The following is a 13886-nucleotide window of genomic DNA, read 5'->3' as shown; positions in this document are numbered from 1 at the left end:
AGGGAGGGAAGAGGGCATAGAGGGAGAGAGAGAAATAGAGGGAGAGAGAGAGATTGGGAGAGGAGGGAGAGGGGAGAGATAGAGAGAGAGGGGAGAGCACAAATCAGTCATGGATAAAAATAGGACAAGAATCACACCTAAAAACTTCCCAGATTTCCTCATCTTTCCAGGCCAGGGAAACTACTTTTTCCTCTTGCTGTTTCATAACTTTGATTTCTAGGCAGCTTACAATACTCACTTACACGTGGTGCAGCAGGAAACAAAATCTGTTCAAAATAAGGAGGACCCTTGATCACCTTTAATTGAAGAGAAGAAAAGTTGTGCAATTTAGATTAAACCGTGGGACAGTCTTGTGAAGGGAACATTTCATTTATTTGTTTTGGCCATATGGCAAAATGTGACCGTGATCTGTCATATGCGCAGGCAACAGACCAGTGGTTACACAAATCAGATATCAAATACATGTTTAAGTAGTGTAAAAATGAGATGAATACTGTTCATTCCTTAAGGGTTTCCGGACCGAACACCCTGTTAGGTCATATATGATGGACGACACTGACATTTGACAAGATTGTGTTGTATAGTTACTTTAGGCAACAGTTTGGAGGTCTGACCCTTGGTGTTTTGATGATTGAGAAAATCCGCCCTCCACTAAGCACTACCCCTGTTATAATACAATGAATAAAACCTCACAAATAATATAAACAATAACAATTAGAGCAGAATGTAAAATATCTAAATGTTAACGTTGGAAGTGCAAAGTTTACAGACATAGAGATGAATAAAGTGTCTCTACAGAGGTTACTGCACAGGGTTTTGCAGGGCCGTACAGCCTGACAGCAGCGCGGATGAAGGACCTGCGACCTCTTGCACTGAGGGCGCTGTGCCACTGAAGGAGCTGCTCAGCTCCTCTACAAATATTACTGATGCACAAATCAGTTTGAAAAGCAGCAGCAGCGCCGGCTCCACCACAAACTGACTGAGGGTTAAATCATTATCATCACATTAAAGTACAATGTGAGGCATCTAAAGCTGAGGCTGCAAACGTTTTAAGATAATGTTGCAATGCACCCTTTTGCACCTCCGGGCCCGATATAACATTATATATTCTATGCATTCAGCAAGGTTTCATGGTTTAGACATGGTTTACACCCAGTTTAGACATAATTTTGTCCAAATCCGATTCAGTTTCGTCCTGATTTGATCTTGATATTCACTTGGTGGCAGGGCTGGACTGGCCATCGGGAGAACCGGGAATTTTCCCGGTGGGCCGACGTACTTTCGGGCCAGTCAGATCGAGAGATAAGCCCCGTAATACTTTGCACCGGCCCACATAATGAGCAATGGGTCTCTGGAACATAACACTCATGCTTGAATTCAGCAGCAACAACATGCAGCGATTGTCCTCGATTCGTAGTTCATACTGTTTTAGTTCAAGGGTTCATTGTTTTTCTCATCACGTCAACTATTGCTTTGAAAATGACTTTTTTTTTTTTTTTTGAGGGCCGGTCTTGACCCACAAGTCCCGGGCCGATTTTTTTCTGCCAGTCCAGCCCTGCTTGGTGGTATACTGGAATGGTCAAATATTTTATGAGGCGATACTTCTGGAAAATTTGCAGCAAAGACTTGAGAAAGACTGAATTAGGCTGCTCTAACTTTAAGGCTGCCATGATAGCCAATGATTTGACTTATTCATTTCACAATTTTTTGGTAATTCCAAAAAAGCATCCCAAGATGAAAAATGTTCTTCATTATTTACAGAAAATAGTGCTGTAAACCTGAAAGATCAGTTATTGCTTTCAAACCCCCAATAATAATTAGTTTTTTTTCTGAAACTGGCAAGCAATCTACAAATCAATCTGGCAATATGGGATATTAAGTGTGTGTGTGTGTGTGTGTGTGTGTGTGTGTGTGTGTGTGTGTGTGTGTGTGTGTGTGTGTGTGTGTGTGTGTGTGTGTGTGTGTGTGTGTGTGTGTGTGTGTGTGTGTGTGTGTGTGTGTGTGTGTGTTTGTGTGGTGTGCAGAAGGGCGTCCTGTTAATAGAAGGATTGATTCAGCATTAGCCATCGCCTGCTCTATAAATAATGCTGTTTGGATGCATGAACCATCACCATATTTTAACACAATCTGCACTGAGCTGTCAAAGCTGAATGACAGATGGCTTCATCAAACACACATGTAACAAGGATCACACAGGCCTATGTGGTGTCAATGAGCTGGACGTTGGTGGAGCACGATGTGGTCTGTGGTGCAAACAGAAGAAAGAGACACGAATGTAAAACTTGACTAAGGCACAAAAACTTTAGATTAAATTCATCCTTTTTGACACAGGGAATGCTTATTAGACTATGGAAAAGTTCCCACTAATGTTAGCAACCTTCAGGCGTTTAAAGGCCTTATACCTGATTTTTTTTTTTTTTCATTTCAAAGAATGAAAGAGCAATTTGCCTGAAAGTCTCAGGACCGAAACGTTGACCAAATCCTAATAAAATATTTTTGCAAGGTCGGCAATGTGCGGGAACTATTATTATTTTTACTCATGCACGCTGGGATTTACCCTCATCTCCTACGCACCTGCTTCTGGTAACTGATGTGCGATGTTTGTCTTCTAAAGAATGAAAGAGGAAACCACTAAATTGTTGTCTGAGGTACAAACTCATCCCCAATTTTCCGTATTCCGTATTCATAGCATCCCAGTTCTTAACAGGGACATGTTTGTAGGCACATTTCACAACTTGCAGGGTCACTTTTCAGGGTCACTTACACACAAATGCTATAAAACTAGCCTGCAAGTTCATGAAATTGATGCAAATGCTTTATAATTAGATCTGCAGTGTTTTCCCCACAAATGTCTTTACAATATACTCAAGGAAGACCAAACAAATTTTATTCCATAACTAGAAAAAATATCAGCTATAGCTCCTTTAAGAATAGCCGTACTATTGTATATTGCAATATACCCATGGCATATTTTATATATTTTTGTATGCACTTATGGAATTTGGGGGTTTTGGCTTGATGTCTTGCTTTAGGTGTACTACTGCCCTCTAGCGGCGGATTAGAAAATAGCCAGACTTCAACGCTTGGCCTTCCTAAAAAGTGGCATTTGAGTATAATATAACATTATGCAGTTACTTAGATAAATTCGCCTTTTTAGTTTTTTTTTTTTTTTTTTAGGAGTCTAGTCTCTGTCAGCCAACAATATTTCCCAGAATTCTCTCATATCGTAACTATTCGCTTTAGCTTGGCTGTTGTTCGGGAAAATACATTTAGAAAATTGCCGAAAAATATAGAGACATAAACTACTGACAGACGAAAGTATACATTGGACATCTAAAAATAAATAAAATAACTATAAAAAGCCGATCTGTTTTTTTTTTTTCTACTTCCGGGTTTCGTGACGTAACGCCTTGACCTGGCTTTTCATTGGTTCTCATATTTCCTTGTGTCTTTTCCCGCGTTGTAGCAAAACACACCAGCTTTCAGACTGTCACACTTTATTATTGTTCTACATCGTTTGATATAGTCGCCATTTCGCTCACACTAAAGCAATGTCGAACTTAGATTATGACCCCGCTTCTCTTCCGGACCTGTTACCGCTGTACTATCGGCGCCTGTTCCCCTTCGCCCAGTATTATCGCTGGCTAAACTATGGAGGCGGTGAGTATCCTGAAAGTCTATGCTGCGTGTAAATAGTTCAGGTGTCTGTATATGTCGCTAAAATTGGTTGGCCAGATGTGACAAAGTATATTTGGCATCATTAGGTTTCAGGCTCCTTGTAATGGAGGACCGTGGCTGCCAAAACAATAAATATATACAGAAATGAATAAATAAATGTAAAAAAGATAACATTTGCAGAAGAAATGCATGCAATTATGAGAATAAGTGCATTTATTTCTGTATTTATTTATTTATATATATATTTTTTTATTTATGCATTTTATTTATTTATTTCTCTATTTCTCTATTTATTTTTGTATCTATTTATTTATTTCTCTATTTATTTCTCTATTTATTTATTTCTATATTTATTTCTATATTTTTGTATTTATTTATTTATTTCTATATTTTTGTATTTATTTATTTATTTATTAACCTTGTCCCCTCCTTTATCCAAATTTCTGTAAACCCCCTGTGGAGTGCTTCAGTTGATAGCAAATTATGATTTTAAAGGGGAGGCAAATTGAGAGCCGACATCAACAGAGGGAATCTGTTGATAGTGGTGTTTTTATTGTCCAGAGCTATAAAAACCCAAGTACCTCCATTTCAAGAGTAGGGATGCAAGATTGACTGATTGATTCAAAGCTGACTTATAATGTATCAGTCCATTTGATAACCGTATCTGACAGTCGTATTAAATACAGTAACACAAATTCATTATACTGGCATAAAAGAATAAACTCTTTATTTACAAATACTGTCTCTATCTGTACATTTTCACACCTTAATCTGTCTTAATTGTGATAAATGTAAAAATAAATATGTGCCTCCTCCTTGTCCCCAGTGCAAAAGAATTATTTCCAGAATCGAGAGTTCTCTTTTACTCTCAAAGACGACATCTACGTTCGCTACCAGTCCTTCACGAATCAGAGCGAGCTGGAGAAGGAGATGCAAAAGATGAACCCGTATAAGATCGACATTGGGGCCGTGTACAGTCACAGGGTAATTATTTCTGCAAAGTTATGCCATTTTCATTCAATAACATGTGACATCATATGGAGTATAAGTATAGGGCAGGGGTGGGCAAGTTTGCATCACGGAGGGTCGATTTTCATCATCGCCAAAACACCAAGGGCCGAACCTCACCATTGTTGCCTAAAGTTAAGAACCATTTTCTGCAAATGCCAATGTTTTCCATCAGTGGTTCTAACGTGGTCCGGCTCCGAGACCCGCCATTACCTTAATGACAAGCTACGATACAAATAAAACTGTAATTTGTCATATATTGCATAAAATATTGTATTTAACACACATGTTTTATTGAAGAAGCCGTAGATTTGCTTTTAAGACCGAAATAAAGATCAAAACAACCAGGGCTGGACTGGCAGAAAAAATCGGCCCGGGACTTGTGGGTCAAGACTGGCCCTCAAAAAAAAAAAAATCATATTCAAAGCAATAGTTGACGTGATGAGAAAAACAATGAGCCCTTGAACTAAAACAGTATGAACTACGAATCGAGGACAACCGCTGCATGTTGTTTCTGCTGAATTCAAGCATGAGTGTTATGTTCCAGAGACCCATTGCTCATTATGCGAGATTATCTGGGAACCATAACTCAAGAAAGCCCCACCAGAAGGGTATATAATGCGTCCCGTCCCTCTAGTGACGGAATTGTGTAATTGCATCTATAGCTTTTGGTGCTAATTGTGGGCCGGTGCAAAGTATTACGGGGCTTATCTCTCGATCTGACTGGCCCAACTGGCCTAAAAGTATGTCGGCCCACCGGGAAAACTCCCGGTTCTCCCGATGGCCAGTCCAGCCCTGAAAACAACCCAATATTATTAATTTTAACAGACTCCAGTGTGTTTCCGTGTAGCTTCAGATGGAAAATATTGAAAACTTCCCGACCCACCAGTTGAGAATCACTGTTTTACATTATATATGACCAAGTGGGATGTAAAAAATACAATATAAAAAGACACTATTTGTCACATATTAGAGTACTCTAACTGGTATTGATCCCTTATTTGCATAATAGTATTTCTCAAAATCACCTTGAGGGCCAGAGGTTCTGCACTGGAGGGCCGAATTTGGCCCCCGGGCCTGACGTTGCCTACCCCTGGTATAGGGTATATAAATGTGTTGTAATCTACAGCCAAATCAGCACAACACAGTGAAGTTGGGGAGTTTCCAGGCTCTGGAGAAGGAGCTGGTGTTTGACATTGATATGACGGACTATGACGATGTACGAAGCTGCTGCAGGTAATTAAACATAAGGACAGTTTTCACTCCATTGATTCACAGTGTAAAATGTATCTCATGCCTTTATTTCATTTCAGTGCTGCGGACATTTGCTCAAAGTGCTGGACCTTAATGACCATTGCCATCCGTATCTTGGATCGAGCTCTTCGAGGTGTGAAAAATATTACATTTTTTAATCAGTGCAGCAAGTAATGATCTTTCTGCTAATTGACCAAAACCTGCTTTTACTTTTACTTTCTTTTTAACACTTCTTCTTTTTATAGTACTTTGTCTGGCTTCAGAGTCTGTGTACCTCTTTCATTAACTAATTGAATAGATAAACATGCAATTTTAACAAAAAAACAAATAAATGCATAGTATAGTAAAAAATAAATGTTGTGATATTTCCAGAGGACTTTGGTTTCCAGCACCTGCTGTGGGTTTACTCTGGACGGAGAGGGATTCATTGCTGGGTTTGTGACGAAGCTGCTCGGAAGCTGTCAGTGGCGGCTCGTTCTGCTGTGGCCGAGTACCTGAGCCTGGTCAAGGTAGTCCAACTTACCCAAAGAGGGGAAATCCAGTTTTGTCCCGTTGCATTATACCGTGTTGAGGCTTTATACCTCGCAAATATAATACTTGAGGAACTGCATTTAAATTTGATTTTCCAACATTGTGTATGTACAGGGTGGTGAAGAAACTGTGAAAAAGGTGACTCTATCAGATCCAATTCATCCTTTCATTAGGTTGGTCTCTGCACAAGTTCACAGTTTTTTCCTCTGGGTTGATTTCATAATTAAACTTGTCCATTCCTCACCAGGGAGTCTCTTATACTGGTGGAGAGGTACTTTACCAGGTATGCGCTTCAGGAGCAGGACATTCTGGGGCACAAGGAAACGTTGGACAAAGTTCTGGCTCTTGTGCCTGAAGATATCCTTTCACATAATATAATATGAAACTGATAATACAGGCAGTCTTAAAGGGACTATACAGGGTTTAAAAATGTCAAAACTAAGTATTTTCATCCCCCTGCATGTTCCAGCCATGTCCTAATGTGTAGAATGAGCCCAGACTTATCCACCACAACTGCCTCTAAAATCCTGCACTGTCACTCAAAATTGTGTCAATTCGGGTCCGAAGCGCCATCATGCACGAGCTTAATATAGAAGCTGCAGTTATGCATAAGACCTGAGGTGGCAGTAGTGAGCATAAAATGACTAACTTGCATCTAGCCCCTTTAAAGGAATAGGCCACCGTTTTTACATACAGAGATATGTTCTTACCTTAGCTTATACAAGTTGATGCGTAGCTGTCTGGCCTTTGTGCGTTAGCTCAGTCACGCAACTGTTGTTAGCATTTAGCCTCTCCCAGCGTAGGTAAAGCTCCAAACTGAGGTGAAGTTAGTAGCTACCAAGTTGTTCCATGTTTTCCCTATTTAAATACAGATATGTGAAGTTACACAATCCAAGTCTAGTAACACAAAATTAAACATGTCGATTTTCTCAGCGAATAAAAAGGCGTACTATATTGTAAGGCCAGACCGCCTTTGCTCTGCCCAATCCCATCAGACCTTGGAAGCTAAGCAGGGAAGGGCCTGGCAGGACTTGGATGGGAGACCATTTGGGAAACACCAGGAAGCCTAGCGAATGTCGTGTGTGTGAGTGAGTGAGTGGTGCATGATGACGATGGCGCAGACTGGTTACCTTGCTTCCATCAGTCTACCCCAGGGCATCTGTGGCTACAATAGTAGCTTACCACCACCGAGTATCGGGTGAACGAATAGTGCAATGTAAAGCGTCTTTGAGTGTCCAGAAAAGCGCTATATAAAACCAATGCATTATTTATTATTATTGAGGCGTAATAACACCTTAGGAGCACTTCAACTCTACAGCGCAGATGTCGATATTTTCTTCCGTGATCAAAGATGGAATGTCACTGTCATGTCCCATACTAGTTTAGCTCACTCAATGATGTACAATATGTATCAAAGTCTTTAATATGTCCCTTAACTTGGTTCATACATGTCAGAAAAGACCTACAGCAGGACTTTCAAAATGAGAAGAAACCTGAAAGTCGCTGGAAACTGATCAGAGACCATGCCACGAGGAAACAGGTAAACAGAAGGTCATTCTTGTGTTACTCATCATAAAGCACTAAATTTGTATAAAAACTCTTATTTAGGCTACTGCCAAGAAGGGCCATTACTTTGAGAAAGAAATAATGCTGCAGTATTGCTATCCACGTCTTGATGTGAACGTCAGTAAAGGAGTCAACCATTTACTAAAGAGTCCGTTCAGTGTTCACCCGAAAACAGGTTGGTAAAAAACATATACGACATTACTGTATATAAAACTAGTGACTGATGACACACTTTGTAACTTTTCACCTTTTTCAGGGCGCATTTCTGTTCCCATTGACTTGAGGGAACTGGAAAAATTTGATCCATTTGCCGTGCCTACGATAAGGTAAGAGAAACTATTTTTGCTTTCTGCTGACTTACACATCATGAGAAACATGAGACCAGAACATTTTGATTTTAAATATACTGTATATCATTCCAGCGGTGGCCTGTGCTCCATCTCCTTAGATCAGGGGTGTCAAACTCATTTTGAGTCGTGGGCCGAAACTAAGCTCTCACGGCGGGTCGCGGGCCGCATATGATAGAGAAAATTTTGACAATAAATGAATAATAATAAGCTGTGATTTGGTTAAAGCCCCAACTTAACTGTAGCTTCATTAATGACAACGGCTTACACTTGTATTGCACTTTACAAGCCTGTGTCACCAGTTTCTCAAAGTACTACATAGTAGTCATTATTCATTCACTCCACACTCGGTGGTGGTAAGCTGTTATTGAAGCCACTGCTGTCCTGAGGCAGACTGTCCATTTACCAAGTGGCTATATAATGTGTTGTTCATATCCTGAGCTCTTATTATGTCAGTGGCCTCTGCTGGACACGTGTGGAACTCTTTCCTATTTTTAAATTTAAGCTGCCCTCTGGTGGCTAGAATGAGCATTCTGTTTTTTCTTTAAAGGGGGGATATTATGCAGAATCGACTTTTTCAAGCTTTACATCATGTTATTATGTCATTCCCTCATTAAAAACATGCCTGAAGTGTTGCCTTGGCACATTCACGTATTTTTGAGTAATCTGTAAAAACTCTGATGGCGGCCATTTTAGGGATAGGTTTGCCTGAGTCCTCCAAGGAACGCCCCCACCTCCTGGAGACGCCTCCGAGCTTTCGTCACCAGCCGAGTAGCCAACCACTGCTCCTCAGCAGAACCCCCTCCCCACTGATGCCACAGACAGCGTGTGGAGGGGGCGTGTCGGAAAGGGTCAGAGGATCTTAAAGAGACAGAGGCCTATTTCAAGACATTCGCTACAGCCATTTTGAGAGAGACATTTTATACAAGGCAGTTATTTTAATTTACTGCAGTTACAGACCAACAGAAGGTTTGGTCATCATTGTAGTGTGCTATAAACTGGTGCTATGTGATTGAAAAAAGCATAATACCCCCTCTTTAAAAAATCATAACTCCACACAGGAATGGACTTTTTTTTACATACTCTGGAATTTATGCTCTACAGGACAGGGGCCAGATTAAATCATCTGCCGTATGTTTGACACCCCTGCTTTAGATCATGGTTTCATTATAGGAAATATCTATAAATCATTCAGTTCAAGATCTTATTGGTTTTGCGAGAAAATGTCTTGTGCAGCACTCACGGTAGCTGATCCCGGCTGGATATGCAAAAGCTTGACTTGGATGTATTTTTGTGTAGCCTGATCTGTGAAGAGCTGGATCAACCCAAACCTGGAGAGGAGGATGAGAAAGCCGACGACAAGGAAAATGAAAAAGATACAGCGGAGAGACGAAAGATCAGAGGTACTTTAGTGGGAAAGATGAGTGAGGGTTAGGGCTGCTAATTAATCAACCACAACCTATTTTGATAAAGTGTCCCATGTTTTTATGCTGTAGTTTGACTTTTTTTCTTCTTTTTTACAGACTACAAAAGAACAAGCCTTGGAAAGTATGTAAAGTATTTCGACCAGTTTTTAGATGGCGTTGCCCGCTCGTGGAAAGGAGAACTTCTTAAAAAGAGTGGTGAGTTGGTAAAAGAAAGGCCTTGTCTCTCAAAACTCACAAATTGCAATTAATGTTCGTCTTTCATCTCTTGTTTCTCTTTTTAGATCTTCAGAAAGACTTCTAAAAGTTGTCAGAGAGAAGCACCAATGTGCTCACCAAAAACATTTGTATTTTACTAAACTGGTTTTCTATATTTACACATGTTTATAATTACCTGTCCGTCAACATTAAATATTGTCATGAACTGTTTAAAATAAATGTTTTGATATTAATGGGATTCTGTCGTTTATAGAGAGACAAGACAAAACATAAGGGATATAGGAAACTTACTGATTTATTACACTTATCTAATAATTACCATGAAATGTGAACATGCAAATTGTTTGGATTTTCATTTAAAGGGTTGAGTTTGTGTCCCTGAAGAAGACTGTTTCCATGTGTGGGATAAATGTATACAGTACAGTACACCCATTACGCGATATATTCTAAAGTAACTAGTCCCTTCAAATGAAGGATTTATAATTGTTTTCTTTTCTTTCATAAGGTATAGTTTCTCTTTTGAGGAAAAATGTATTCTGTAAGTGTATGGGCTTGACTTCACCAGGATTAAACCAGAAGTGCATTCTGAATATTAAGTACACAGATATCAACAAACAAGTCTTCAGTATTTCAATACTTGTAGACTTCAAACAGGCTACATGGCCCACATTAAAAACAAATTAACTCAATGAAAACATGTTTATGATTAAATTTTGACAGTAATTTCAGTGTGCGTAAAATTAACATTGTACTACAAAATAAAGGCCGGTTTCCCTTTAAATTCCCCGGAAGTAAAACACAACTCTTCAAACCGGATATGGACGCGAAGCCGGGGTCAGAAGTTCTCTCTTACAGCCATCTTGGATATAACGACCCAAGACGGTGAGTATCTCTGTTAAAATCCAGCTTCATCTGGCCAAATTTAGCCCCCGTTTCATATGAGACAGGTTCGGTGCTTTTCCGTTAAGGGTTGGCATCTTGATGCATCGGTTATTTTGTAGATTTTGAAGCTTTGTTGTTAAGAAAGTGTCTGTTAAAGTTGGGCCGTTGAGTCAGGTAGCCGGTTCAAAATGGGGGGACACGCGACTAGCCCTAAACGCAGTGTGTTGTGATCCCAAAACACTAACAGGTTTCACGAATTGCAAGTTTGTGGTAGATCGCCATCCTCTGTATTGTGAAAGGGCTAAAGGGGAACTTAAATCCTGTCCTGCCCTGCTATGTGATCACGATAATGCTTCATGCTAATGCTAGCCTTCAGTACAATAACACATTTAGCCAACATGACCCACGCAGGCTTCTTTGAAATTACACCATGGGATAAAAGTAATAGATCAATGTGTTTTCTATTTGTCAGCAGCAACCATGCCTGGCGAAGCCACAGAAACTGTCCCAGTGGAGCAGCCTCAAGCAGAGACTGGTACGTATGTGCAAGTTTGTAAGCATGTGTATTGGTTTGAGTTGACAGAGTGGGTTCTGTGTCTGTAGCCGATACTGGTTCACTGTAGTAAGAGTTTGTCATTGGTATTTGCACACTTGTGTTGTCAGGTTGTTGATGTGATTTGACAGGTGTGTTTTGGTCCCCGGGACTTGTCTTGGTTGGTTTGGCCATAAAGGGCAATCTAGAACCACGATTCAGCACTTTAAATGGGCCCCTGTGTGAACTGCTGTGACAGCAGTATTTGCCAGCAAAGCATGGTTTGTGTATTGGGTTTGAAACACTGTTTAAGCTGAATTAAAATGAAGTTATGCTTTTTTATTAACCAATGACATGTCATGGTTTGTTAGCATGGATATTTACGTGTCTGGGGATCACATTCTAATTTCAGTGACAATGGCCCTTAACAGATATAACTGGATGTATCCATGTGCATACTCCTAAAACAAGTTTCTCAAGACTTTTCAGCCATGCAGCTACACATCTGCATGTCTCACTGATTCTACATATCAAGGAAAAACTATTGATACAATACAAAAGTGTTTTGAGACTTTGTGACCAATGAATGCTCTGAGCGCTATACACTTTATGTGTGGACTTATGTTTTACAATGTTTAAAATGATCTTCAAATGGATTTGAAACTTAAATGCGAGTGCTTGAGTCTGTGTAATCAGTCCTTGCATTATCAGCCCACAATATTTATTTTCATTAATAAAAATATCTTGTCACTTCATGCATTTTACTTGTGTGAACTGCTGTGAAATGGTGATGGCTGGTGTGACTTAACCCTGAAGATGGCCATGGTATGGGAGCCTCTAACCCGCATGAATCAGACCGGCCCCGTTGCAACGTTAAAGTATATTTTTCTATTCAGCCACTCCTGCGCCAGCTGCCCCTCAGCCACAGCAAGCAGCTGCTGGTGCCGCTAAACCAAAGGGCAAAGATGCTAAGAGTACCCAGGGTGCCTCTGCCCCAAAGGCTGTCCCGGGCAGAAGGAAGCGCTCCTCTATGTCCACCTCTTCTGCCTCCCCCACTTCTCCTAAATCTTTCACTTCCACTCCACACTCTCCCGCTCTGTCTCCTCTTGCAACATCTCCTGGCAGTCCCTCTGCGGCACAGAGCTCAGGTCCAAAAGTTGTGAAGGCTGGTAAACAAGTCATGGCTAAAAAGGAGTTTATGCCCTCTCCTATGAGCAAATCTCCATCCACTAAAGGTCCTGTCGAGGCTAAACCTGAGCCATTTGAGAAAGTCTCTCCAACTGCAGTGAAAAGTGTTCTTCCCCCACCTGCCTTCAAGGTGACGTCAAAGCCAGCAGTTGCAGCTCCCATCTCATTTGCTGATACACTGGCAACCAGTCCTCCCAAGTCAGTTGAATTGAAGTCTCCAGCAAAAGCTATTGATGATGAAATGCCTCCACTTATTCCCCCACACAAGCCTCTTCAAGCTCCTGTACTGCCTCCTGCTGTAGATCATTCAAAATGTGCTACATCTCCACCCAAGTCTAGTGGGGAACCTGCAAAGCCTCTGCCAGATGTTCAGCCAAAATCTGTCCCAATCGAAAAGGTTAAAATGGCACCAATTGTTGGATTCGAGGCTGCTAAAGCTACAGAGTCTGAGCCCATACCCGTTAAACAGCCCACTAAGAGAGTTGACGCTGTTCAGGCATCATCCCCCAAAGCTGCACCTGTCCTGGTGACTCCTGCCGCCCCATCTCTGGCTGCACCTCCTGCTGACAAACCTATCCTTGTGGCTCCTGTGGTTGCCCCGGCTGCTGTTGCTGTGAAGCCTGCCCCGGCTCCTGTGGAACATGCCCCGGCTCCTGTGAAACCTGCTCCGGCTGCTGTGGAACATGCCCCGGCTCCTGTGAAGCCTGCCCCTGCTGCTGTGGAACATGCCCCTGCTGCTGTGGAACATGCCCTGGCTCCTGTGAAGCCTGCCCCTGCTGCTGTGGAACATGCCCCGGCTCCTGTGAAGCCTGCCCCGGCTGCTGTGGAACATGCCCCGGCTACACCCACACCCCCTGCTGCCCCTGCGCCAGTCGCTGCTCCGGCTCCTGCAGTTTCTGCTCCAGCTGAGAAACCTGCCGAAGTGCCTGAACAGCCTGCTGTGGTCAAACCTGTCCCAGTGAAGGAAGAACCAAAAGCTGATGTGGAGCCTAAGCCACTCCCTGTGAAAGTGGTGAAATCACCGGTTGAGCCCAAACCTGCTGACAAGGGTGCTTCAGCTGTCAAGCCAATTGTCTCTGAGGCTGAGCCTGAGCCTGCTCCTCGTAAACTGACTTTTGCTGAAGCAGTTGCTAAACCCGTTGCGGTTCAGCCTGAGGTAGCCACAACCCCTGAGCCTGCCCCCTCTCCCAAACCCACCCCTGCAGCTGCCCCCAAGCCCACTCCTGCAGCGGCTAAAGCTCCTGTCAAGGTGGAGCC

The 13886-nt window shown here is 41.8% G+C and overlaps 2 protein-coding genes across 2 annotated transcripts in view; both read left to right on the top strand.

Moving 5' to 3' along the window:
• Positions 1 to 3455: 3455 nt before the first annotated feature.
• prim1 (DNA primase subunit 1) lies at positions 3456 to 10233 on the top strand. The gene is made up of 13 exons (XM_079558870.1): positions 3456 to 3660; positions 4505 to 4662; positions 5816 to 5922; positions 6000 to 6073; positions 6313 to 6449; positions 6586 to 6644; positions 6719 to 6840; positions 7932 to 8011; positions 8080 to 8212; positions 8294 to 8363; positions 9684 to 9787; positions 9908 to 10006; positions 10093 to 10233. The coding sequence occupies exons 1-13, from the start codon at positions 3552 to 3554 to the stop codon at positions 10110 to 10112; spliced, it is 1272 nt and encodes a 423-aa protein (XP_079414996.1). The 5' UTR covers positions 3456 to 3551; the 3' UTR covers positions 10113 to 10233.
• A 610-nt stretch (positions 10234 to 10843) lies between these two features.
• LOC306964371 (uncharacterized protein) overlaps positions 10844 to 13886 on the top strand; it is a gene marked incomplete at its 3' end in the record, with an annotated part of 3374 nt that continues 331 nt past the window's right edge. Inside the window, exons 1-3 of the mRNA XM_079558362.1 lie at positions 10844 to 10909; positions 11385 to 11444; positions 12338 to 13883. Of these exons, the coding sequence (XP_079414488.1) occupies positions 11390 to 11444; positions 12338 to 13883 (1601 nt within the window). The 5' untranslated portion in view covers positions 10844 to 10909; positions 11385 to 11389. The remainder of the gene's footprint in view (positions 10910 to 11384; positions 11445 to 12337; positions 13884 to 13886) is intronic.

The sequence above is a fragment of the Gobius niger genome (assembly GCF_951799975.1).
Source record: "Gobius niger genome assembly, chromosome: 6".
Taxonomy (NCBI): Eukaryota; Metazoa; Chordata; class Actinopteri; order Gobiiformes; family Gobiidae; genus Gobius; species Gobius niger.
The sequence above is the reverse complement of the archived record's forward strand: the minus strand, read 5'-3'. Positions and strand labels throughout refer to the sequence as shown.

What these genes read in the sequence shown, in the direction of transcription:
- prim1 (XM_079558870.1), top strand. Translation starts at nt 3,552, where the DNA reads ATGTCGAACTTAGATTATGACCCCGCTTCTCTTCCGGACCTGTTACCG. An exon ending in CTTGGATCGAGCTCTTCGAG is followed by an intron (nt 6,074 to 6,312) that starts GTGTGAAAAATA and finishes TGATATTTCCAG; the next exon opens with AGGACTTTGGTTTCCAGCAC. An exon ending in GCCTGAAGATATCCTTTCAC is followed by an intron (nt 6,841 to 7,931) that starts ATAATATAATAT and finishes ATGTCAGAAAAG; the next exon opens with ACCTACAGCAGGACTTTCAA.